At 46.5% G+C, this 25,435-nt stretch overlaps 2 protein-coding genes across 2 annotated transcripts in view; both read left to right on the top strand.

Annotated features, from left to right (window-relative positions):
• ANTXRL (ANTXR like) overlaps positions 1–13,345 on the top strand; it is a 53,213-nt gene extending 39,868 nt beyond the window's left edge. The window contains exon 18 of the mRNA XM_083440438.1: positions 11,609–13,345. Within this exon, the coding sequence (XP_083296564.1) occupies positions 11,609–11,836 (228 nt within the window). The 3' untranslated portion in view covers positions 11,837–13,345. The remainder of the gene's footprint in view (positions 1–11,608) is intronic.
• A 5,456-nt stretch (positions 13,346–18,801) lies between these two features.
• Positions 18,802–24,105, top strand: NPY4R2 (neuropeptide Y receptor Y4-2). The gene is made up of 2 exons (XM_083440556.1): positions 18,802–19,161; positions 22,680–24,105. Exon 2 carries the CDS (start codon positions 22,758–22,760, stop codon positions 23,862–23,864), a length of 1,107 nt encoding a protein of 368 aa, XP_083296682.1. The 5' UTR covers positions 18,802–19,161; positions 22,680–22,757; the 3' UTR covers positions 23,865–24,105.
• Positions 24,106–25,435: the final 1,330 nt, after the last annotated feature.

Below are 25,435 nucleotides of genomic sequence, written 5' to 3'. Positions count from 1 at the left end.
GGGGAAAAGGGAGAGACGGAGACACGGCAGCTCGTGCACGCTCTCTCTCTCGTGGCGGAGGACCCCGAGCCGCTGCTTCCCTCCCGAGTCGGGCGAGCATGAAACCCGGGAAATTTAAGGGACATCATCAGTAAGGGACAGCAGCGGGAAACGGCGCTGGGATAAGGGAGTTTCCCGCCAAATAAGGGACAGTTGACAGCTGTGATCAGAACTGGTCCCACAATTAGGAAAAGTGAACTGGTATTCAAGAAGCGACAGCAGAGGAGGGCCGGAGCTGAGGGGGAATTACTGCCCAACGTTATCTGCTCCTTCCTTCGCTGGCCATATCGCCAGGTTATCTTCCTGGTTAGGAACGCAAGTGGAATCCTGATAGATGAGACCAATGACCCCTCTAGCCTGGCATCTGGATTACAACAGCCTTTGAGGGGCAAACGTAGGAGATTCCATTTGCTAGCAGTTGGGTGAATGAATGAGTAATAGAATTGCAGGGTTGGAAAGGACCCCGTGGGTCATCTAGTCCAACCCCCTGCAATGCAGGAATCTCAACTGAAGCATCCATGACAGATGGCCATCCAACCTCTGTTGAAGTAAGAGTAGCGAAATCGCATCTAAGAAGCTTAAATTATATATATGACTGATACCCTTCTTTGGAAATTAACACAAAGTCCTTACACTGGTACCTTGGGTTAAGTACTTAATTCGTTACGGAGGTCCGTTCTTAACCTGAAACTGTTCTTAACCTGAAGCACCACTTTAGCTAATGGGGCCTCCTGCTGCTGCCGCGCCGCCAGAGCACGATTTCTGTTCTCATCCTGAAGCAAAGTTCTTAACCCGAGGTACTATTTCTGGGTTAGCGGAGTCTGTAACCTGAAGCATATGTAACCTGAAGCATATGTAACCCGAGGTACTTGCATAAACTTATAGGTGAATTAAAATATAATATGTACAGTCACATGCTTCTCCAAACAACTACCGTATTTTTCGCTCTATAAGACGCACCAGACCACAAGACGCACCTAGTTTTTGGAGGAGGAAAACAAGAAAAAAGGTATTCTGAATCTCAGAAGCCAGAACAGCAAGAGGGATCGCTACGCAGTGAAAGCAGCAATCCCTCTTGCTGTTCTGGCTCCTGGGATAGCTGCGCAGCCTGCATTCGCTCCATAAGACGCACACACATTTCCCCTTACTTTTTAGGAGGGAAAAAGTGAGTCTTATAGAGCAAAAAATACGGTATATTTTCCTCTTCCAAACAACTATATTTTCCTCTCTTTCCAGAGCTCAGCACTCCACCTTTAGTATCTCAGTTTAGCCCATGCCTCTCGGCTCCTATGAGAAATTTTCGCTTTTGCCTTCTCCCGCAGCTTTGCTCTCTTTCTTTCAAGCAGAGAAGCGGCACTCCAACACTCAATGCTACTTAGCAGTGCTCACAGTGGATCCTAAAACACGCCCATCTTGCTTCACATAAAACGGGAGCCTCTCCTTCGCTAGTTACCTCCCATGTGACCAATGTAAGCCAGTCACATGAGAACCTCTAAAATTCAGATACCAGCCAATCATATTTAAACACTTCGTAATACGTACAAGGACAGAGCAGGAGAAAACGAGCTTGCTCCATCTTCCATGGGACAGCCCTTTAGATATTTGAAGATGGCTTTTTAAAAGAAAATAGAAGGAGCAGGTGGGAGCACAGTGGGGGCGGGCAAACAAGTTAAAGGTCCATATTCACATAGCACTGTAGCATTCCTGGTCAAGGACTAGCATGTGCTATATATATATATATATATATATATATATATAATTTTTATTAATTTCAACATACCAATTATTATACATGCCACACAGAACTTCACATCTTATACATTCTTTTTGGACTTCCATCAGCACCTCTGATGATCCACCATTTTTATCATTTCTTCTGCATTTCTTAAATTCCTATTGCCTTTAATTATCTTAACTCACAATCCACCTCTTTAACCATTTTTGCAATAATTCAAATAATTTACCTCACAAAACTTCTTGCAAACCTACAAACGTAATCTGGTCAATTGCTTTTCAAATAGTCCGTAAATTTACACCAGTCTTCTGTGAATCTCTGGTCCCGCAGGTTTCAAATTCTTCCGGTTAGTTTATCCAATTCTGCATAGTCCATCAATTTCATCCTCCATTCTTCTTTTGTCGGTAATTCTTCTTGCTTCCATTTTTGTGCCAATAATATTCTTGCTGCCGTCATTGCATATAAAAACAACTTACAATCCTTTCTGTTTATATCATCTCCTACAATGCCAAGTAAAAATGCTTCTGGTTTCTTAATCAATGTATATTTCAACATTTTTTTCATCTCATCATATATCATCTCCCAGAGGTTTTTCACCTTTTTACATTCCCACCACATATGATAAAATGTTCCCTCTTTTTCTTTGCATTTCCAACATTTATTGCTAACTTTATACATTTTAGCTAATTTAACGGGTGCGTGCTTTTTATTTTTAAAAGCCATCCAGGTAAAATCGTCACTTGCACAAAGGGCACATCATTTAGTTGAGCTCTGAGAAAAAAAGGCACAAAGGCCATATCCTTCCGCCACTGCTTGACCCCAGCATCTGATTGAGAGAGTCATGGCTAATATCTGTAGAATAAATCTGTGAATTTATCTAATTTTCCATGAGTTTGTGAGTCACATGTGACCAGCTTGCTTCCCTGTTACCGCCACACAGTTCCTGCGGGGTTTCTGATCCGGCGAGTGTCTCTTGCTGTTTTTGAAAATGACAACATTCTGGATATAATAGATAATTCGCTGGGGAGAGCTTTGCATAGCCTCATTGCTCTCTTGCAGTGCTTCCTAGACTAGACTTTTGTTGCCATGACAAGTGACTTGCATGCCTCCCAGCTTGATGCATATGCTTAATATCAGTGACACTGTCTTAATGTTTCCTGATGTCCGCTGACCGTGATTTCTGGGTCTCCTAGTCTAGGGGTAGAGCACTTCAATGATATAAAGTAATTGGGCCCAGAAGTATAATAGCTAGATGACTGCAGTCAACAAATCAGTTTTTGGAGTAGGCCAGTCTAATAGGATCTGTGTTTTGGGTGCTCAAGAATCCGGAGCGTTCCATGCTTTGGCCAGGCATTGTTTGGTTCCTTGCCCAGAATGGAGGGAAGTGTTTCATAGGTCAATCATGGAATTGTAGAGTTAGAAGGGACCCCTAGAGCCATCTAGTCCACCCCCTGCAATGCAAAAGCAGATCATTTGCTGGTAATAAATGAATTGGCCTTGAGTGATTTGCCGAAGAGCACCATGGGCTTGTGACAGAGCTGAAAATTTGCCTCTTATGCCCCATACCCCTCGAGTTTTCAAGTATATTCTTCAGCTTCAAGCAAGGCATTGTTGTTTTTTCATGTAAGGATGAAACCCCACCCAGTGTGGAAGGAGAGGATGGTGAGAAGATTCAAGGACAATCAAAGAAACATTTAAACATTTCAGTGTAGTGTAGTACAGTGACATTTTTTTTTTAATTTGCAGAATATAGACCAGGGGTCAGCAACCTTTTTCAGCCGTGGGCCGGTCCACCGTCCCTCAGACCATGTGGTGGGCCAGACTATATGGGGGGGGGGGGGGAATGAACGAATTCCTATGCCCCACAAATAACCCAGAGATGCATTTTAAATAAAAGCACACATTCTACTCATGTAAAAACACCAGGCAGGTCCCACAAATAACCCAAAGATGCATTTTAAATAAATGCACACATATTCTACTCATGTCAAAACATGCCGATTCCCGGACCGTCCGCGGGCTGGATTGAGAAGGCGAGTGGGCCGGATCCGGCCCCGGGCCTTAGGTTGCCTACCCCTGATATAGACATATTTTCAAAATGAGAGCAAGAGTATCAAGTAATATGGAAGACAATCCTAGTTATGTTTTCTGATGTACGTACAGTGGTACCTCAGGTTAAGTACTTAATTCGTTCCTTAGGTCCGTTCTTAACCTGAAACTGTTCTTAACCTGAAGCACCACTTTAGCTAATGGGGCCTCCTGCTGCCGCCGCGCCGCCGGAGCACGATTTCTGTTCTCATCCTGAAGCAAAGTTCTTAACCTGAAGCACTATTTCTGGGTTAGCGGAGTCTGTAACCTGAAGTGTGTGTAACCTGAAGCTTATGTAACCCGAGGTACCACTGTATTTCTAATCAGGAAAAAATTTGGTGTGATTGGAGCAAACCACTGGCGTACCATACTGAAGATGACTTCTCAGCCCAAGCCCTCCTGATGATTTTACCCAGCAGTTTGAAATTGCATGGGTGGCAAAAAATTGAACCTTGTGGCACAGCATAGACTCTCCTTCCATCACTACCCCCTGAGAGGTAGTGCCAGGAAGAGCCAGGATCAGTTCATCACGCTTCCTCCCAGTCCCATTCCTTCCCAGCGGTTTCTCTAAATCAGTCTAAGCAAAATCTTTCAGTCACTTGAATCATCCATGCCGACAGATTTCAGAAATATTACTTGGAAACTATTTTTAATACCTGAAGCTGTATGAGCTGAGGACAAACCTCCGCAAAAACCCCATCACCCAGTTTGATGCTAATAATTCTAGAGCTGTTCATGTTCTGAGGCTCACCGCTCCTGTGACATGAATAATTGGAGCACCTGGTCCTCTGAGACAGTACAGCTTATAAAATAATTTTTTCAGGGATGTGTGGATTAGCATTCTAAAATGTTTTATTAAATATGTGAAGTAACCGCCTTTTTTCAGTGCAAATGTCAGTTGATTGTGCGCATGTGGGAAAAGATTTGGTTAAATATAGATCTATAAAAGCACTCCCATTTTTTTGTTTCCTCTGATAAATCGTACTGCGTAACTGCACTTACCAGTTAGCAGAAGCCCAGGTTTAGAAACTGTTATTTCGCAGGAAATTTTTCTTTCTTTTCATCTGTGAAGAGTTGGGGCAGAGAAAGCAGGCATGACTGAAAAACACACTACAGTTGCAGCTGTTTTAATCGCCCTTTTGATTAACACTGAGGCAAAAACTGATTTCTAAACCCAAGGCTTTGTTTCTTGCAAGCTGCAAACTGGTGTGAGTTAACCCAGGCATACATTAAGTGACCAACTGCGCCAGTGGCTTGCTAATTTCCAGCTCTGCTCTCTACAATAATCAGTAAAATACCAGGGGAAGCAAGGGAGGTTTTTTAATCGGCCGTGACAGCCAGCCCATGGCCAAACAGGACGGCCTTTTAGCAAGCATCAATTTCCTTAAAGCGCAACCTCCGATACAGGCAATCTAGTTAACATGAATTGCCAGTGATCAACTTTATTCCAAGTCCGTCTATCTTAACAATAAATCTCACCACCTTCTTTTCTGCTTTGCTGGCACCGCGAGCCAGACAGAGCCCACCCAGCAAGGACCTGCCCATCAGAAAGAATAACCTCCCGGACTTCATTGTGTTGGTATCATCAGTTGACAGATATGAGATGCGTTTGCCAAGTGCCTGGGGCTGCTAACTTAGAGCAGAGAGGCGCTTGCGTCCGAAGCAGCATCTCCTCAGCAAGTTCCTACAGAGACGGGCAGTGTGAAGTATTTCTAAACCAGAGGCCTCGCAGTTGAGGGCACAGAAACTGAAAAATTTGGAGATGGGCATCCATTCAGTTGTTGTTGCTGTTTAGTCGTGTCCGACTCTTCGTGACCCCATGGACCAGAGCACGCCAGGCACTCCTGTCTTCCACTGCCTCCCGCAGTTTGGTCAAACTCATGCTGGTAGCTTCGAGAACACTATCCAACCATCTCGTCCTCTGTCGTCCCCTTCTCCTTGTGCCCTCCATCTTTCCCAACATCAGGGTCTTTTCCAGGGAGTCTTCTCTTCTCATGAGGTGGCCAAAGTACTGGAGCTTCAGGATCTGTCCTTCCAGTGAGCACTCAGGGCTGATTTCCTTAAGAATGGAGAGGTTTGATCTTCTTGCAGTCCATGGGACTCTCAAGAGTCTCCTCCAGCACCATAATTCAAAAGCATCAATTCTTCGGCGATCAGCCTTCTTTATGGTCCAGCTCTCACTTCCATACATCACTACTGGGAAAACCATAGCTTTTACTATACGGACCTTTGCTGGCAAGGTGATGTCTCTCCTTTTTAAGATGCTGTCTAGGTTTGTCATTGCTTTCCTCCCAAGAGGCAGGCGTCTCTTAATTTCGTGGCTGCTGTCACCATCTGCAGTGATCATGGAGCCCAAGAAAGTAAAATCCCTCACTGCCTCCATTTCTTCCCCTTCTATTTGCCAGGAGGTGATGGGACCAGTGGCCATGGTCTTCGTTTTTTTGATGTTGAGCTTCAGACCATATTTTGCGCTCTCCTCTTTCACCCTCATTAAGAGGTTCTTTAATTCCTCCTCACTTTCTGCCATCAAGGTTGTGTCATCTGCATATCTGAGGTTGTTGATATTTCTTCCAGCAATCTTAATTCCGGCTAGGGATTCATCCAGCCCAGCCTTTCGCATGATGAATTCTGCATATAAGTTAAATAAACAGGGAGACAAAATACAGCCTTGTCGTACTCCTTTCCCAATTCAGTAAGCTGCTCTAAATGTTACCGCTCCAAAGTGGCATTCCTGATATCGAGCTGTCAAATCTTTACAGACAAGCCCTGTCTTTTTCAGATATATTGTTTTTATGCGACGGGCCTCGTGTGGCCACCCTGGTTCCATTTTGACCGGAAAAACTTCCGGTTATTGTTTTGTTTTGTTTTTATTTATTCATATCTCGCCTTTTCTCGAGAACCAGGCATCTCACAGATATTTAAAATTCAGGTAGGTAGCAGTGCTGGTCTGACGCAGTAGAAATATATATTAAAAAAATTAAAAAATTGTCCAGTAGCACCTTAGAGAAAAACTACAGTCATACCTCAGGTTGCGAATGTGATCCATGCGGGAGGCACTTTCGCAACCTGCAGCATTTGCAGCCTGAAGTGCCACGTCTGCACACCTGTGTGACATGATTTGGTGTTTTTTGCGCATGCGAGAGCACCAAAACCCGGAAGTACAGTGGTGCCCCGCAAGACGAATGCCTCACAAGACCGAAAACCCGCTAGACGAAAGGGTTTTCCGTTTTTCAATGCGCTTCGCAGGACGAATTTCCCTATGGGCTTGCTTCGCAAGACGAAAATGTCTTGCGAGTTTTGAGATTTTTTTCCGCTCCCCACCCCCTTTTTCTAAGCCGCTAAACCGCTAATAGCCTTTTAGCAGCTAATCCGCTAATCCCTTAAGCCTTTAATAGCCGCTAATAGCCGCTAAACCGCTAATAGCGCTAATCCGCTAAGCCGCTAATAGGGTTGCTTCGCAAGACGAAAAAACCGCTAGATGAAGAGACTCGCGGAACGAATTAATTTCGTCTTGCGGGGCACCACTGTAACCCGTTCTGGTACTTCTGGGTTCGGCGCAGTCCGCAACCCGAAAAGGCGCAACCAGCAGCGTTCGTAACCCGAGGTATGACTGTAAGTTTGTTCTTGGTGTGAGCTTTCATGTGCACAAAAGCTCATATCAAGAACAAACATAGTTGGTCTCTAAGGTGCTACTGGACAATTTTTTTATTTTTTAAGATATTTAAAAAATGCAGATAAAACCACACATAGCTTTTAAAAAGCATTTAATTATTGCTACTGTTAAAAAGCAATTAAACTGTCTATGGAATTAAGGCAATGTACTACTAAAATTGAACGCGGGTGGCGCTGTGGTTTAAACCACTGAGCCTCTTGGGCTTGTCGATCGGAAGGTCGGCGGTTCAAATCCCCACGACAGGGTGAGCTCCTGTTGCCCGGTCCCTGCTCCTGCAGTTTGAAAGCATGCCAAAAAGTGCAAGTAGATAACTAGGTACCACTCCGGCGGGAAGGTAAACAGCATTTCCGTGCGCTGCTCTGATTTTGCCAGAAGCGGCTTAGTCATGCTGGCCACATGACCTGGAAAAACTGTCTGCGGACAAACGCCGGCTCCCTTGGCCTGTAAAGCGCGATGAGCGCCGCAACCCCAGAGTCATTCGTGACTGGACTTAACTGTCTGGGGTCCTTTTACCTTTACTACTAAAATTATTATTAGTTATGGGATTTGTATAACGAATTTGCATAATAATAAGAAATGTGTATAATACATAGTAATCAATCATCATCCTATACAGTGGTACCTCAGGTTACATACGCTTCAGGTTACATACACTTCAGGTTACAGACTCCGCTAACCCAGAAATAGTGCTTCAGGTTAAGAACTTTGCTTCAGGATGAAAACAGAAATCGTGCTCTGGTGGTGCGGCAGCAGCAGGAGGCCCCATTAGCTAAAGTGGTGCTTCAGGTTAAGAACAGTTTCAGGTTAAGAACGGACCTCCGGAACGAAGTAAGTACTTAACCCCAGGTACCACTGTACTGAAATGCAGGCACTAAACCAAAAATAAAGGAACAGCACACTATTATCCCTTCCCTTAAAAGCAATCAGTTCCCCACAGAGTTAAAATAACTATTCATCTGTCAGTGGAAGGACAAGGAAGAAGCCAGTCTAGCTTCTCTAGGACGTGAGATCCAAAACCTGGGAGCAGCCATCACTAAGAAGGCCCTGTTGCGCATCCCTAGCAAGATGTGCCTGTGAAGGTGGCAGGCCTCATTTCTTCGCTGTGATTTTTATTTTGGCTTCGGGCAACGTGTCAAATATAGAGGGCAGTATCTGTTGAGCAGGGGACTTCCTGTTTTGAAGCTTAGTGCCTCTGCCAGTTATGCTACCCAAGTCTCTTTTCAATAGTCTACCTTGGCCGAATTTTTCCTTTGCTAAGCAAAGGCAGCCCTGGCTACTTTTACAGAAGAAAGAAATCGAGAACAGAATGTGCTGAACCAGCGCAGGATAAAGCGCCATTGCTGTCTCAAGGGTTTTTCATATGGTGGCTTTAAAATTAACTTATCCCTGCTGGGATTTGCCATTCTTGAAAAAAGAATGACAGCGCTGGCTTACATTTACATTGTGCAACTAGGAGCACATTTCTATGCATGGCTATTCTGAAATAAGTTCAATTGGGCTTGCTCTCATATAAGTACAGGCCCCAAAACCCCTTAACTGTTCTGGTGAAGGCAGGCTGGCATCAAAATTAAAAGAATTATTCATTATTTGTTGCTATCTTTCACCCTTGTAGTAATACAAGGCTGAAATTCATCTTGATTTCTTGAAGTCTCATCTCCTTTGAGCACCACAGTACAAAACGAGACGAGACTCCTGCGATATTTTGCAAGGAAATGTCACACTAGATCTGTTGATGACCGGGCCGGTTTTGTGTCAGACATTCCAGTCCAGCTTTATTTTCCAAGACAAACGTAGCACTTGGCCTTTAAATTACCCATCTGTCCGACAAATCAAGTGTTGTGGCAGGAACTGGCAATAGTTTGACGTTGCCCATCAGTTTAATTGAAGTGAAAGTAATGCAAAGTGATCATCCTACAGGATTCGCTTTGATTATGGACTGTGAGTATATTTGGTGCAGCGAAGGAGGCAGAAAGCAAAAGCTAGAGTCAGGCAGCAGTGCTTCTAAGCTTTGAAATAACAATAATCCAGGCATTAGCAAAGATTAAGAAGCATCTTGTTAATCACAGAGCAACGGCTGATGGGTCTTTGTCTCTGTCTTTTAAAATGGAATCCCCCTCACACACCTCTCTCTTGCAAATGTGCTGTAACCCGGTACGATCCATTCTACTAGAGCAGGCATAGGCAAACTCAGCCCTCCAAATGTTTTGGGACTACAGTTCCCATCATCCCTGACCATTAGTCCTGTTAGCTAGCGGTCATGGGAGTTGTAATGGTTCTAGGGGTTGCTCGTGCGTAAGTTGCCGTTACTCCTGGCTAGGTTGCCTGGTTGAACCCTTGCTGTCTGGACAGCCTCAAGTTCCGTGGCTGCCTCAGTCGCTGGCAGAATCCGTCAGTGGGCGTTTCTTAAACCTCTTCCAGCATAGAAGCTGTTTGACGCCCAGTCTCCTCCCCCTTTGCCTGCGCGGAAGTTTTCTGCGCAAAGTGGGTGTGGGCAACGGAGTACTCGTGCCCTCTCCGCTGGTCTCCTGCGAAGAGTCCTGGAGCCACCTCTCCGATTCCCCCATCTGCCCCCCTTCTTCACTGGTGTTACCCTGATTTCCTTCCCCAGCGGATGGGCTACCTCTCCCCCTACTGGGACCCTCTCCACCATCGTCCTGGAGCCTCCGCTCCGCCTCCCGCTCCGATGGCAGTTCCCTGACAGGAGTTGTAGTCCCAGAGCATCTGGAGGGCCGAGTTTGCCTAGGCAAAGCAGTTGGAGTATTATTTCATTGTGGAGTTAAGAGTTTCTAGTAAAAATGAAATGGGTGTGATTCCACCCCACTGCATCCCATGTAGCATTAACCAAGTTAGTTCTCAAAAGTAAAAAGTGCTCCTGTTTTGAGGTCAGGCGGCTGAGACGGAATGGCCGCTTGGTGGATTTCAGATTACCCTGCACCACAAGCCTGCAGATCCAGGAAACAGCAGGCATACCTGGAGCCTGAATACCACACTAGCCCCTGGGGTTATTTTGACTTGTGGGAGCAGCTTCAACAGCTACCAGCCAAGAGCCACAGGTTCACAGCGGCATGTTTCTGCCTGAAAGCCACCGCAGCTGCTCAGCCATTCAGAAGTAACAGACTATGTAAAGCGCAGGCTTCATAGTTACTTAGGGTTTGCCAGGACTTGGCAGATGACTTGTGGATCCTGCCCTGTATGTTGGCATCGGCATATCTGCCATAAAGGCCTCACGGTGCCAACTTAACAGGTCTATGAGACATGAGCCTAATCTTTTGATTAGGCTGTTAGTTGCGGGTGTGGCTCCCCCTGGTTTCATATATCCCAAGGAAAGGGCCAAGTAGTTAGCACCAGTGGCGTAGCGTGGGGGGTGCAGGGGGGGCCGGCCGCACCGGGCGCAACATTTGGGGGTTAGGGTTAGGGGGCGCAAATTACTTGCCTTGCCCCGGGTGCTGACAACCCACGCTACGCCACTGGTTAGCACTGTGTGTTGGTAGTGCTGTATTGATGATTAACCAATTAATTGATTGCAGTGGTACCTTAGTTTTCAGACGCCTTAGTACTCAAACAACTTGGAACCCAAACACTGCAAACCCAGAAGTAAGTGTTCCGGTTTTCGAACATTTTTTGGAAGCTGAACGTGCTCTGATTTGAGTGCCACACTTCCGTTTTGAGTGTTACGCTGAGGTCTGTCTGTTTTTGCTATTTATTCTTTATTTATTTTTGCTCTTTTTTGTTTTTGTGACACTGTGAAACCCAGTTCAGCTACTGATTGATTGTGTGACTTCAATACATTGTTTATTGCTTTCATTTTATGGATCAGTGGTCTCGTTAGATAGTAAAATCCATGTTAAACTGCTGTTTTAGGGGTTGTTTTTAAAAGTCTGGAACAGATTAATCCATTTTGCATTACTTTCTATGGGAAAACGTGCCTTGGTTTTGGAATGCTTTAGTTTTGGAACTGACTTCCAGAACGGATTAAGGTTGAAAACCAAGGTACCACTGTATTACTAAAAAATAGCGGAAAGAATTGTGTCGGTACTTGGAAAGAGTAACCTTCCCTTTGTTTGCCTCTACAGGGACGATGCATAAATTTCACCAGAGTGAAATCAGATGGGACGGTCATCTCGTACAGCGCACCTCAGCAGCCAAGAGAACACAACACCCTGAACAATGCTCCAAGAAGCCCGTCTTCTCCAGCGCCAATGCAGCCCCCTCCCTGCAGGCAACTTCCTCCTGCGCCTCCCCCTTCGAGGTGCCCACCAGGGCCCCCTCCATCGCGTCCTCCGCCTCAGCTTCTGGCTTGAAGCGTGGGGAACCGAGATGGGAGCAGAGCAGAGCATATCCAGTCTTCGTTTATAATCAAGAGTTTGTTGCTGGTCAGCAAAAAAACAGAACAAAATGCCAGGCGTCCTTTTTGTACTGTTGAGTATATTTATGCCACATGTGCCGTATAAAACATTCCATGGTTGAATCTTGGGAACTGCTGGGTATTTGACAAAAGAACAATATCCAGGCAGCGAGTGATAATAGATTATGCATTAATGGTTCACACACATACATACCCTCATTATGTTTTATAAGTCGTTAGCCATATGGAAATAGCCTGCGCTGATGAATGGGGTTAGGTTTCCCCGCAAATAATTTTGCCATCCATAATGGTAATGCTAGGAAGGGTCCGATTAAGTGGAAGCTAAATTCTGTAAATTTCCCCCTCCCTGCCCCCCATTGTCTCAGGTTCTTTCAAAGCCACTGGGAAGGTCCTGCTAATTTTAAGCCGACTAAAGTAACGACTTCATATTGCGGCGGTGTCTTAAACATTTGCTCATTTTGGATTCGGGAAGCTTCCCAAGTCTCCCATTTCTTTGCACCTCACAGTTGATGGGGCAGCAACTACCAGGCAGCAACTCTTGCAGGGTTGAGAGGGGGGGGGGTCATTTTGCACATAAACCGACTTTTGTTGGACTTCCGCTGTATTATGCATTGCATCCTTCGTCGATGGGCGCCAGTCTTCTGATAAATTCAGCTGGGCGCCTCCTTTCCAATATAGTATCGTTCCTGTTTTTTATTCACTGATAAAACGGTTCTGCTTCCATACATAGAAAAAAAAAGATAGATGTGGAAGAGATGGTACACCTTCTACTTTTACTGCTGGACAGTCAAAATAACTTATTAAATAGTACTGCAGGCAATGTGCGTCAAAGGCGCCACACAATTATCAGTTCAGGTGCGATCGTGCTGCATGTGCTGTTATCAAATGACTCTCCAGCTTTGAGCTGGGCTAGGGGGGTGGGAAACATTGGTACTTTTTCTGCGTTTTTAAGAGCTTCATCTAATTGAATCATGCAAATCTATGCAAAGTATTAATAGCACCAAGAGGGCCAGGGGTTTGTGAACGCGCAACAAAACTGTAAAAGATACAGCGATAACAAAATAAATTAAAAGAGGAGGATTATACAGATGGCCTTTTTTAAAAAAAGGCATACGCGATGCAGTTGCGGCCTGGTGAGGGGTTTTGAGAAAGTAAAAAGATGGCATTTGGCTGTGTAGCGTCTTGAGAATTTAAATAGGGTATGTATCAGAGCAGGTCATTGAATGCTGTCCACTGGTCCATCTTGTATACAACTTTCTGTAAGTAACAAAGTGCTTCCAATGTTATACTTGTGTAAGATTTGTGCATTGTGCACATCTCGTTAGCAACATCTGCAAGGGTAAGTATGTGGCGATGAAAGCTATGTAGCAAAAAATATTTCATAATCCAAACTTTTATGTAGTTCTCATGGATTTTAAAATAGCAATAAAACTGCTAAATTAGCCATAGGTTGTCTTGGTGAATTAAGAAAAAGATAATTCTGACTTTCTACCTGCGTTCCTATTGTTGTTACTGAGTTTGTGTACTGGGGGGGGGGGTTGTAAGATCAATAAGGGGAAGAGTTGGCTGTCCTGGCCACCTTGCCCTGTTCCTTAATTCACATTTGTTTATTTCCTTAATGCTTTTTCCAGGCTTCTTCAGCCGCTGCTTAGAGAGCCAGTGTGGTGTAGTGGTTAAGAGCGGTAGTCTCGTAATCTGGGGAACCAGGTTCGCGTCTCCGCTCCTCCGCGTGCAGCTGCTGGGTGACCTTGGGCCAGTCACACTTCTTTGAAGTCTCTCAGCCCCACTCACCTCACAGAGTGTTTGTTGTGGGGGAGGAAGGGAAAGGAGAATGTTAGCCGCTTTGAGACTCCTTCGGGTAGTGATAAAGCGGGATATCAAATCCAAACTCTTCTTCTTCTTCTTCTCTCTCGCTCGGTGTCTTGAACAAAACAATGCAGAGTTTGCAATGTGCACACAAATTCTTAACATGCACACAAAACCAGCAATTACAGATGGTGGAGGAAGTGACCTTGGAACCAACTGAGCTTAAAAATAGCCCTGGACTGAGGCCTTGCCAAAACCTCTCTCTCTCTCTTGCTCTCTTTCTCATTGCTGAGTCAAACTATCCCTCTCCAAGTCTCTGTTGTTCCCGCAGCCACAAAAATTGATACTGAAGAAACCAAGAATTATTTCCTTTCCTTTCACACCAACAGTTTGTGGCAGGTCGGACTGTCTACTGTCAGTAACCAAGAGGGAGGCCCAGGCACTCGAGAGCTAGAACACTCTTTCTTTCTTTCTTTCTTTCTTTCTTTCTTTCTTTCTTTCTTTCTTTCTTTCTTTCTTTCTTTCTTTCCTTCCTTCCTTCCTTCCTTCCTTCCTTCTTTCTTTCTTTCTTTCTTTCTTTCTTTCTTTCTTTCTTTCTTTCTTTCTTTCTTTCTCTCTCTCTCTCTCTCTCTCTCACACACACACACAAAGAGAGAGAGAGGGGAAAAATTAGACTCGGTATTCCAGATATGGTCTGACCAAGGCAGAATAGAGTGGGACTATTGATCTGGACAGGGACGCAGGTGGTGCTGTGGGTTAAACCACAGAGCCTAGGACTTGCCAATCAGAAGGTCGGCGGTTCAAATCCCCGCGGCGGGGTGAGCTCCCGTTGCTCGGTCCCTGCTCCTGCCAACCTAGCAGTTCGAAAGCACGTCAAAGTGCAAGTAGATAAATAGGTACCACTCCGGCGGGAAGGTAAACGGCGTTTCCGTGCGCTGCTCTGGTTTCACCAGAAGCGGCTTAGTCATGCTGGCCACATGACCTGGAAGCTGTACGCCGACTCCTTCTGCCAATAAAGCAAGATAAGCGCCACAACCCCAGAGTCGGCCATGACTGGACCTAATGGTCCCCTTACCCTTTACCTATTGATCTGGACACTACTGTTGATGCTATTTTTTGCTGCAGCATCACACTGTTGACTCACGTTAAGCTTGTGGTCCACCAAGACCCCTTGATCCTTTTCACACGTACTGCTAGTGAGCCAGGAGTCCCCCATCTTGTATTTGTGCAGCCGGTTATTCCTGCAAAAGTGCACAACCTGATATTTGTCCCTACTGAAATTCCTTTGGTTAGTATGGTCCCAGTAATCCAATCTGTGGAATGTCATATTGAATCCCAGTTCTGTCTTCTGCGGCATCAGCTACCCCTCCCAGTTTGGTATCAACTGCAAATTAGATGAACATCCCCTCAATTCCTTCGTCCAAGTCATTTATAAAGACGCTGAACAATCCAATACCTGGTTTAGTTTATTAGTTTGTGTTATACACTTTTCAGTCTGGCGTGCAGCTTAGAACCACCCCTAAAAAAACACAGGCCGCAAAACACAGTACAGTGGACGCTCAGGTTGCGAATGTGATCCGTGTGGGATGCATGTTCGTAACGTGCGTCTGTGCATGCGCAGGTTGCAATTCGGCGCTTCTGCGCATGCGCAAAGCATGATTTAGTGCTTCTGTACATGCGCGATTGCCGAAACCTGGAAGCAACCCGTTCTGCTACTTCTGGGTTTCGGCGGTCTGCAACCCAAAAAATTGCAACCTGAAGCGGCTGTAACCCGAGGTATGACTGTACAGTGGTACCACGGGATGCGAACGGGATCCGTTCCGGAGCCCCGTTCGCATCCTGAACAGAAAGTAAAACACGACGATGAGTGCGCAGGTTGTGTTTTGCGCTTCTGCGCATGTGCGTGATGTCATTTTGAGCATCTGCGCATGCGCGAGTGGCAAAACCCAGAAGTAACGTGCTCCGTTACTCCCAAGTTGCCGCGGAGCACAACCCAAAAGCGCTCAACCTGAAGCGCATTCAACCCGAGGTATGACTGTATAGTAATTCCATTTTTTCTCAAGGAACACTTTTGCCTTTTAGCCACTAGGTGGCAACCACACCAGCGTATCTTACAGGAAGGACCACAAAGTCAACATGATACGAGATGCTATATTAAAAGAGGAGTGCACACTTGAGCTTCTAATAAATCGAGATGAAGCCAAATGAACGGTAAAAGGAGCTCACAGAAGTGACTCCTGCAGTTGATGACTCCATGTTGGGGTTGACAGGTGAAGAACTTCTGAGACGGATAAGAAATCTCATTAGCAATGGCCAGCAAAGTGCAGCTCCACAGTACCTCACACTTCATTAATGCTGAACTAAATGCTATTCCCAGTCTGAGCAAAATAAGGCAAAAGCCAACCGCGTAAGATGTGCAGTGCTTTCAACTGGACTTCCTGGCATAGCCCACATGCTCAGAACCCCACATGCTTTGGTTGAGATCCCTGCATTGCTGGGGCGCATAGCTGTCAACAGTCCCTTATTTGGCGGGAAAGTCCCTTATCCCAGCGCCATGTCCCGATGCTGTTCCTTATTGATGATGTCCCTTAAATTTCCCGGGTTTCAAAGGAAGCAGCTCCTCTCCCTCCCTGCCTGCCGGCCAGGGAGGAGGGAGGCTCCAACTGTGTTGCTTGGCTGCGTTGCTCACCCAATAAGGAGTCTAAGAACGACTGGGGGATGGAACTTGCATGCCTTGTGCCCATCAAATTGGCTGCGTTGCCTGGGGACTCGCCTTTGCTCAGCGCTTCCCAGCGGAGAGGTGACGTGGTTTTCCTTGCTGCATCCCTTTTGCCGGGTTGCTGCGCTGTGGGAACCACCGCTTGAGGCTTCGTTTGGCTGCTGGCTGGGCTTTCTGCCTTTGGCTCGGAGGGGCTTAGAAACTGAACATACCTGTGTTAGCAAAATCCCTTCTTTTGGCTGCTGATCCCTTATTTTTGAGGCTGCTGGTCCCTATTTTCAAATCTGTAAGTTGACAGCTATGCTTCCTGGTCTCGGCGTGTGCACGAATAAAGGCGCATGCAGAAATGTTACAATAGGGCCTGACTGCTTCACTGTCATGGCTGCTGCTGAAGACGGAGATGAGCCAACGAAGAAGTAGGCTTTATGCCACCAAAATGTTAAGTTTTACCAAGGCCAGATTTAAGTTTGATGAGGGCCTAAGCTACTGAAGGGAATGGGGCCCTTTATATGTCCAGCTGTCCTTCGTCAGCAACAAATCGTTGCTGTTTTTGTGTGTTGAATATATGCTATATATGGTAATTTATGGACCTAGGGCGGGACGCGGTTGGTGCTGTGGTCTAAACCACTGAGTCTAGGCCTTGCAGATTGGAAGGTCGGCGGTTCGAATCCCCACGATGGGGTGAGCTCCCGTTGCTCAGTCCCAGCTCCTGCCAACCTAGCAGTTCAAAAGCATGTCCAAGTGCAAGTAGATAAATAGGTACCACTCTGGCGGGAAGGTAAACAGCGTTTCCGTGCGCTGCTCTGGTTCACCAGAAGCGACTTAGTCATGCTGGCCACATGACCCGGAAGCTGTATGCCGGCTCCCTTGGCCAATAAAGTGAGATGAGCGCTGCAACCCCCAAGTCAGCCACGACTGGACCTAATGGCCAGGGGTCCCTTTACCTTTTATGTGGAAGGGAGGAAAAAGGAAAATCGGGACATTCTGGGGTCAAATAAAAAATCGGGACAGCTTCTGTAATTCTGGGACTGTCCCAGGAAAAGCAGGAGACGTGGAAGTTAGGAGCCTTTGATTACCCTCCTGGATAGTTGTCCAAAAAACAGCAACATGACTTCTATCGAGTGCTTCATGTTCCTCCTGTGTAGCTCTCCTTTGCTTACATTCTGGACTCACAGCTGTCCATGGAGGCGCAGGTCAATTCTGTGTCCAGGGCAGCTGTCTACTAGCTCCATCTGGTCCACCGGCTGAGACCCTACCTGCCCATGGACTGTCTCGCCAGAGTGGTGCATGCTCTGGTTATCTCCCGCTTGGACTACTGCAATGCACTCTCTGTGGGGCTACCCTTGAAGGTGACCCAGAAACTACAACTAATCCAGAATGCAGCAGCTAGACGGGCGACTGGGAGTAGCTGCTGAGACCATATAACACCGGTCCTAAAGGATCTTCATTGGCTCCCGGTGCGTTTCCAAGCACAATTCAAAATGTTGGTGCTGACCTTTAAAGCCCTAAACGGCCTCAGCCCAGTATACCTGAAGGAGCGTCTCCATCCCATCGTTCAGCCCGGACATGGAGGTCCAGCTCTGAGGGCCTTCTGGCGGTTCCCTCCCTGCGAGAAGTGAGCTTACAGGGAACCAGGCAGAGGGTCTTCTCGGTAGTGGCGCACACCCTGTGGAACGTCCTCGTGTCAGATATCAAGGAAATAAACAACTATCTGACTTTTAGAAGACATCTGAAGGCAGCCCTGTTTAAGGAAGTTTTTAATGGTTGATGTTTTATTCTGTTTTTAGTGTACTGTTGGGAGCCGCCCAGAGCAACTGGGGAAACCCAGCCAGGTGGCAGGGTATAAATAATAAAGTATTATTACTATTATCATTATTATTATTACTACTACTACTATTACTACTATTACAGTGGTACCTCGGGTTAAGAACTTAATTTGTTCTGGAGGTCCCTTCTTAACTTGAAACTGTTCTTAACCCAAGGTACCACTTTAGCTAATGGGGACTCCCGCTGCCGCCACACTGCCAGAGCACAATTTCTCATCCTGAAGCAAAGTTCTTAACCCGAGGTACTATTTCTGGGTTAGCGGAGTCTGTAACCTGAAGCGTCTGTAACCCGAGGTACCACTGTCTTGCTGTCCCATTCGCCCCAGCTGGACTGATTCCCTTGGGTGTTCCAAGTCTTGGTCTGACTCTGAGTCACTGTAAGGCAAAACCCCACCCCTGGCTGACGTGCCAAGCCTTGATGCTGGGAGTGACTTTCTGCAGAGCCATCTGGTAAACAGATCAAAGATGCCCCATGGGTGACCAAAAAACCACCACCCCAGATTGCAATGCCCAGGCTGCATATAAGGATGAATGCAGCCAATCTGAGTTGTTTATACTCATTTGGCTGCCATGCTCATTGACTCGCTGCTTCACATCATTTGCATGTTCCTTCTCTCTTTCTCCTGCAGCTAAGAGTTTGCTTCTTCTTTTCTAAGGAGACAACAAGAGGGAGCCAGAGATTTGCATTCCCATCAAAACTCCAGGGCTAAAGTCCCTTTGGAGGTAGAGAGATTGAGGAGGGGAACTGGCACCCATTTTTTCATACTGAAAGAGAAAAGAGAGGGACGAGATTTAAAGCCCAGGAAGGTGATCGGATGCTGGTTTTGCTGGCCTGTTGCTCATTTGATTCTGCCGGTGGAGATCCCTGGTGTATGCTTGCAGCAGATATGCTCCTGGGGGGTATCAAAGGTAAGTCTTTTTGCACATACCGTATTTTTTGCTCTATAAGACTCACATTTTCCCTCCTAAAAAGTAAGGGGAAATGTGTGTGCGTCTTATGGAGTGAATGCAGGCTGCGCAGCTATCCCAGAAGCCAGAACAGCAAGAGGGATTGCTGCTTTCGCTGCGCAGCGATCCCTCTTGCTGTTCTGGCTTCTGGGATTCATAATATTTTTTTTTCTTGTTTTCCTCCTCCATAAACTAGTCTTGTGGTCTGGTGCATCTTATAGAGCGAAAAATACGGTACTTTCCCCACTCAGCATCCACAAGAGCATGGAAAAAAGCACTTAGAAGTGGGTGGCGAAGGTAAGCCAGAAAATCAACTTGCTGCCCATGCCCCTAGAACATTCTAGAATTAGTGGTATGTTATCCACTAACTATTGATTTTTTCAAAAGTATTTTTAACCCACTCTTTGGTCAAAAAAGGCTCCCAGGGTGGCTTACAACGATCGTTAATAAGCCAGACAGGAGCGACGGACGCGTTTCTAGGAAATTCCCTGTGTGGCCACTATCTCCACACCAGAGTTAGCTCCCTGAAAGAACAATGAAACCCCTGCTAAGATTGTGATTTTTTTCAAACAAACAAATAAATAGTTTGTATTTTCCAAGGAGGCATCAAGATCAGGCTCACAGGAGTCGCCCTCAGAGCGCATTGTGTATGTGAAGACAGACGGGGGAGAAATGTGGTTTATAGGTGAAGGAAAAGACAGCATTTCTGTGTTCCGTATATGATTGAGGATGGTGGCACCCGGGTCCTTTATGTGGCCCTGGGAAAGGAATATAATGTACGCCGCAGATGGCACAGAGAAGCCACAAGTAGAAATGTTATGGTAGGATATTCCCTGCTGCTTTTCCCCAAGGCATTTTAAGACATGGAAGCAGTGAAACCATGCCACAATTTTAACAGATTTTAACAAAATCAGATATTTCTATCCCCGTGCCTTCAGAACCTTCTGGCAATTGATCATTCTGAAACATAGACTGGCAATACAGAAACATCTTTCTCTCCTGCATCCAACATAGATCTTTAAGGCGTATTATGATGATGTTGTTGTTGTTTTGTTGTTGCATGGCAGATAGTGAGAGTAGAGGCTCTGAATGAGTAGAGAGAATTAGTATTTCTGTGTTTGCTGAAAGATAATGTGTAAGATTTAGTTAAGTCTAGGGGAAGCAAGCCTTAAGAAGAATGTTCACACAGCGCAACCCATCTCTTATGCATATGATTTGATTTCTTTACGTTACAAGATCAGTTCTAAGGCATACACAGAGAAATTTGGATTTGAAGAAATGTGTACAGTTTTCCTTGGGGCTTTCTAAAAGGAATTTTTACTGAACTCCAAATGGATGAAATCATCTGAAAGTGCATTTTCAGCCTTCATTTTACATAATGGAAAATGCACTTATTTAAATAAAAAGTGTCACAAAATATGCATTAATGGTAAATTCTTACAGTTTAAAGAAACTCAGCTTTTAAAATATGACTTTGAAAGTCCAGAACTCCAAAAGGAACTTTTCTACAAAATATCGCTCAGCATAAATCTCTGGAGCTGGCTGACCTTGTCTCCTGTCTCCGGTTGAAAGAAAGTGGAAGCTGGGATCATAAACGGTCCCAATTGCATTCAAAGCTATGTTTAGCTGTGCATAAGCTGTCTGTGTTGTCATACTTGTTCAAGTGTCATCCACCTTGAGATTACGCAGGGGCAGAAATCTTTAGGATTTGCATTCGGGTTAGAGCCACTTCGTTATGATTAAACCAGGGGTAGGCAACCTAAAAGGGACGCAGGTGGTGCTGTGAATTAAACCACAGAGCCTAGGACTTGCTGATCAGAAGGTTGGCAGTTCGAATCCCCACGACGGGGTGAGCTCCCGTTGCTCGGTCCCTGCTCCTGCCAACCCTGCAGTTTGAAAGCACGTCAGAGTACAAGTAGATAAATAGGTACCGCTCCGACGGGAAGGTAAACGGCGTTTCCGTGCGCTGCTCTGGTTCGCCAGAAGCGGCTTAGTCATGCTGGCCACATGATCCGGAAGATGTATGCCGGCTCCCTCGGCCAATAAAGCGAGATGAGCGCCGCAACCCCAGAGTCGGCCACGACTGGACCTAATAGTCAGGGGACCCTTTACCTTTAGGCAACCTAAGGCCTGGGGGCTGGATGTGGCCCAATCTCCTTCTCAATGTGGCCCGTGGACGGTCCGGGAATCAGCGTGTTTTTACATGAGTCCTTTTATTTAAAATTCATCTCTGGGTTATTTGTGGTGCATAGGAATTTGTTCATATTTTTTTCCTTCAAAATATACCACCACATGGTCTAAGGGTGCATTTGTGGTGCATAGGAATTTGTTCATATTTTTTTCCTTCAAAATATACCACCACATGGTCTAAGGGACGGTGGGCCTGCCCATGGCTGAAAAAGGTTGCTGAGACCTGGTTTAAACCCTTTCTTGTGCCACTTTTAACAGTCATGACTTCACCCAAAGAATCTTTGGAAGTGTAGTTTGTTATGGGTACTGACCTTACAGAGTTGCCATTTAAGCATCTTTAATAATAATAATAATAATAATAATAATAATAATAATAATAATAATAATAATATATTTATACCCCGCCCATCTAGTTGAGTTTCCCCAGCCACTCTGGGTGGCTCCCAATCAAATGTTTAAAATGTTAAACAGTACAGCATTAAATATTAAAAACTTCCCTGAACAGGGCTGCCTTCAGATGTCTTTTAAAGATAGGATAGCTGCTTATTTCCTTCACATCTGAAGGGAGGGTGTTCCACAGGGCGGGTGCCACTACCGAGAAGGCCCTCTGTCTGGTTCCCTGTAACCTCACTTCTCGCAATGAGGGAACCGCCAGAAGGCCCTCGGTGCTGGACTTCAGTGTCCGGGCTGAACGAGGGGGGTGGAGATGCTCCTTCAAGTATACAGGACCGAGGCCGTTTAGGGCTTTAAAGGTCAGCACCAACACTTTGAATTGTGCTCGGAAACGTACTGGGAGCCAATGCAGATCTCTCAGGACCGGTGTTATGTGGTCCCAGCGGCCACTCCCAGTCACCAGTCTAGCTGCCGCATTCTGGATTAATTGCAGTTTCCGGGTCACCTTCAAAGGTAGCCCCACGTAGAGCACATTGTAGTAGTCCAAGCGGGAGATAACTAGAGCATGCACCACTCTGGCAAGACAGTCCGCGGGCAGGTAGGGTCTCAGCCTGCGTACCAGGTGGAGCTGGTAGACAGCCGCCCTGGACACAGAATTGACCTGCGCCTCCATGGACAGCTGTGAGTCCAAAATGACTCCCAGGTTTAACAAGCTGCCGTTCCCAGGATCCCCCACAACTGTTAAAAGCAGGGTATAAGAGAGCTTTGAATGCAGTGCGGATGTGCACAGAGTCCGCTGAGAAAGTTGTGACTGCTGCAAGGTGTTTTTACATCCCCTAGTCTGCTCCAGTGTTGAGACTGTGTCAGTAAGAAATAAAACCATCTCTCTTTTGCAGATCACTCCGACAGATTGTAGTAAGATCACAGGAAGTGACCAGTGTGTCCGACCAACGACACACCTCTTTGGCTCCATAATGAACAGAACTGTGGCTTCTAACACATCGTCTCCACCCCAGAGCAACTGGAGTTTCCCCTTCCACACCATCCAGCCATGTAGAAACAGCACAGATATTACTCTGTTTCTAGTCGCCTCTTACAGCTTGGAGACCCTGGTAGGCATTTTAGGAAACTTGTGCTTCATCGGCATCCTGGCCAGACATAAAGAGAAAGCCGCCGTCACCAACATATTTATCGCCAATCTGATAGCCTCAAGCTTGACGATGTGCATATTCTGCTTGCCGTTCACTGTCACCACGGTCTTGTTGAAGCACTGGATATTTGGCGAAGCCATGTGCAGGGTGACCTTGTTCATCCAGTGCACGTCTTTGACCGTCTCCATCCTGTCGCTTGTGCTCATTGCTTTAGAAAGGCACCAGCTCATCATAAACCCCACTGGCTGGAGGCCCAGCCTCTCCCAAGCCTACCTGGGCATTGCCATCACTTGGACCTCTGCTTCTTTCTTGTCCTTGCCTTTCGTCACTTACAGCACCTTGGACGATGTCTCCCCGAAGCAGCTCCGCAGAACAGATTCTTTGGCGAGCAAGGTCGTTTGCTTCCCCGCCTGGCCGTCGGAGGTTTACAAGCTCACCTACACCACTGTCTTGCTGCTCGTACAGTACTGCATCCCTCTTCTCCTCATCGCGGTGTGCTACCTGAACATCTACCTGCGCCTCCGGAAGAGGGAGGACATGTTTCGGAAGAAGCACGAGTACAGTTGCCAGGCGAGCCACCTGAAGCAGATCAATATTCTGCTGGCATTAATGGTTGCCGCCTTCGCAGTCTGCTGGCTGCCGCTTCATGTTTTCAACACCATCGATGACTGGAACTACAAAATCATCCCCCACTGTATCCATGACCTGATCTTCTCCCTGTGCCATCTGGTCGCCATGGCATCAGCCTGCATCAACCCCGTCATCTACGGCTTTCTCAACAAGAACTTCAAAAAAGAAGTGAAGGCCCTGATTCTGGGTTGCCATCACCGCTCCTCGGCGCAGGAATATGAGGTGATACCTGTATCAACCAGGCAGATGGAACTCTCCAAGGATTCAATGAGGATAAGCTGCCAGCAGAATCCTATTTAACTTCTAGGCTGAACCTTCAGAGTCCTGAGGCTTGGAGCACACCTATATCTGCTAGCTCCTCCATCATCATCACCACCACCACCAAGTTGCAGTATTCTCCATTCTCCAATTTGCAGAGGACAACTGTCTGAAGGAGACTTGTAGGATAAGGCATCGGACTTCCCATACCCCAACCCATATAAATAAGAGACCGATCAGACTGGGTTTGGGGTAAAAACAGGCCACAACTTTATTGAATACAGATGGAAGAGGTTTGGCTTGGGGCAATCTAAATACTTCCAGCCTGCCTGCTGGTACGTGCTGGTACGTGGTCAATCCAGGTGGGGGTTCCTAATAATGGGTCCTTCACTAAGACTTATATCCAATAGGGTGACCCCCACAGGGACCGCCGTCTGGGGGAGTGCTTTCGGCCCCGGCTTGCTGATCAGAAGGTCGGCAGTTCAAATCCCCACGATGGGGTGAGCTCCCATTGCTTGGTCCCTGCTCCTGCCAACCTAGCAGTTCGAAAGCACGTCAAAGTGCAAGTAGATAAATAGGTACCGCTCTGGCGGGAAGGTAAACGGCGTTTCCATGCGCTGCTCTGGTTCGCCAGAATCGGCTTAGTCATGCTGGCCACATAACCCGGAAGCTGTACGCCGGCTCCCTCGGCCAGTAAAGCGAGATGAGCGCCGCAACCCCAGAGTCGGCCATGACTGGACCTAATGGTCAGGGGTCCCTTTACCATTTTAGGCAAAACCACCAGGTAAGAGCCAATTATCCTGGTGGGCAAATTCCTACCTGGCCCTGTAAAGAATGGCGCGACCACTGCAGCCACAGCAAAGTCTTTGACAATTAGCTTAAACTGAGGGTGGGTGGGATGGGGAAACTGGGCACAGGAACAAACAGGCTGTGCCCCAGGTATGGGCTGCTTAAATGGGCAAGAGGCGGATCCGAGGGAAGCCCACCGTCGGCTCCATCAGCTCCGCCCCCGGCACAGCCCATATCCCTGGCTGCCTCCCCATTTGCCAAAGCAGGGTGCAGGCTAAGATCCAGTTCCCATAGGCGGCAGGGGCTTATGCCCCCTCCACCTATCAGGAAGGGCGCTGCCATTTGAACTCCACCGTCGGTGCCCCAGTGAAGCATCTTCCGTCCAGCAATGCTGCCACACTCAAGTTCTGGAAGCTCCCCACACATTTTAGAAGCAAGGAATTGGCAAGTAATTGAGTTTGTGCCCTGCAGCACAGAGGACATGAATTATCCTGTTCCTCCGTTTTTTAAAAAATTGTCGTTTCGCTTTATTTATAACACACTCTGAACCCTAGTGTTGCAGGTTCCACTGCTATCTTGACATCCTAAAAGAAGTGACTCTTGATAGCCTGGAATGAGAACATTCAGTGAATTTCAGGAGTGGGAAATCTATTCCTGCACTCTCATCCTTCACCCGCTTTGCTATGTTGTAGCACCCTGCTTGTGGTTAACGCTTAGCTGGAATGAAATATTCAACGCAGCAATAGAGAAATTAAAATAATAATTTATTTGTCAGACAAATAAATGATTGGCACAGTGGTATATTTACCAAAAGCTCTGCACAC

This window comes from Podarcis tiliguerta (genome assembly GCF_965153285.1).
Source record: "Podarcis tiliguerta genome assembly, chromosome: 5".
NCBI lineage: Eukaryota > Metazoa > Chordata > Lepidosauria > Squamata > Lacertidae > Podarcis > Podarcis tiliguerta.
This window is presented reverse-complemented; position numbering and strand designations above follow the sequence as displayed.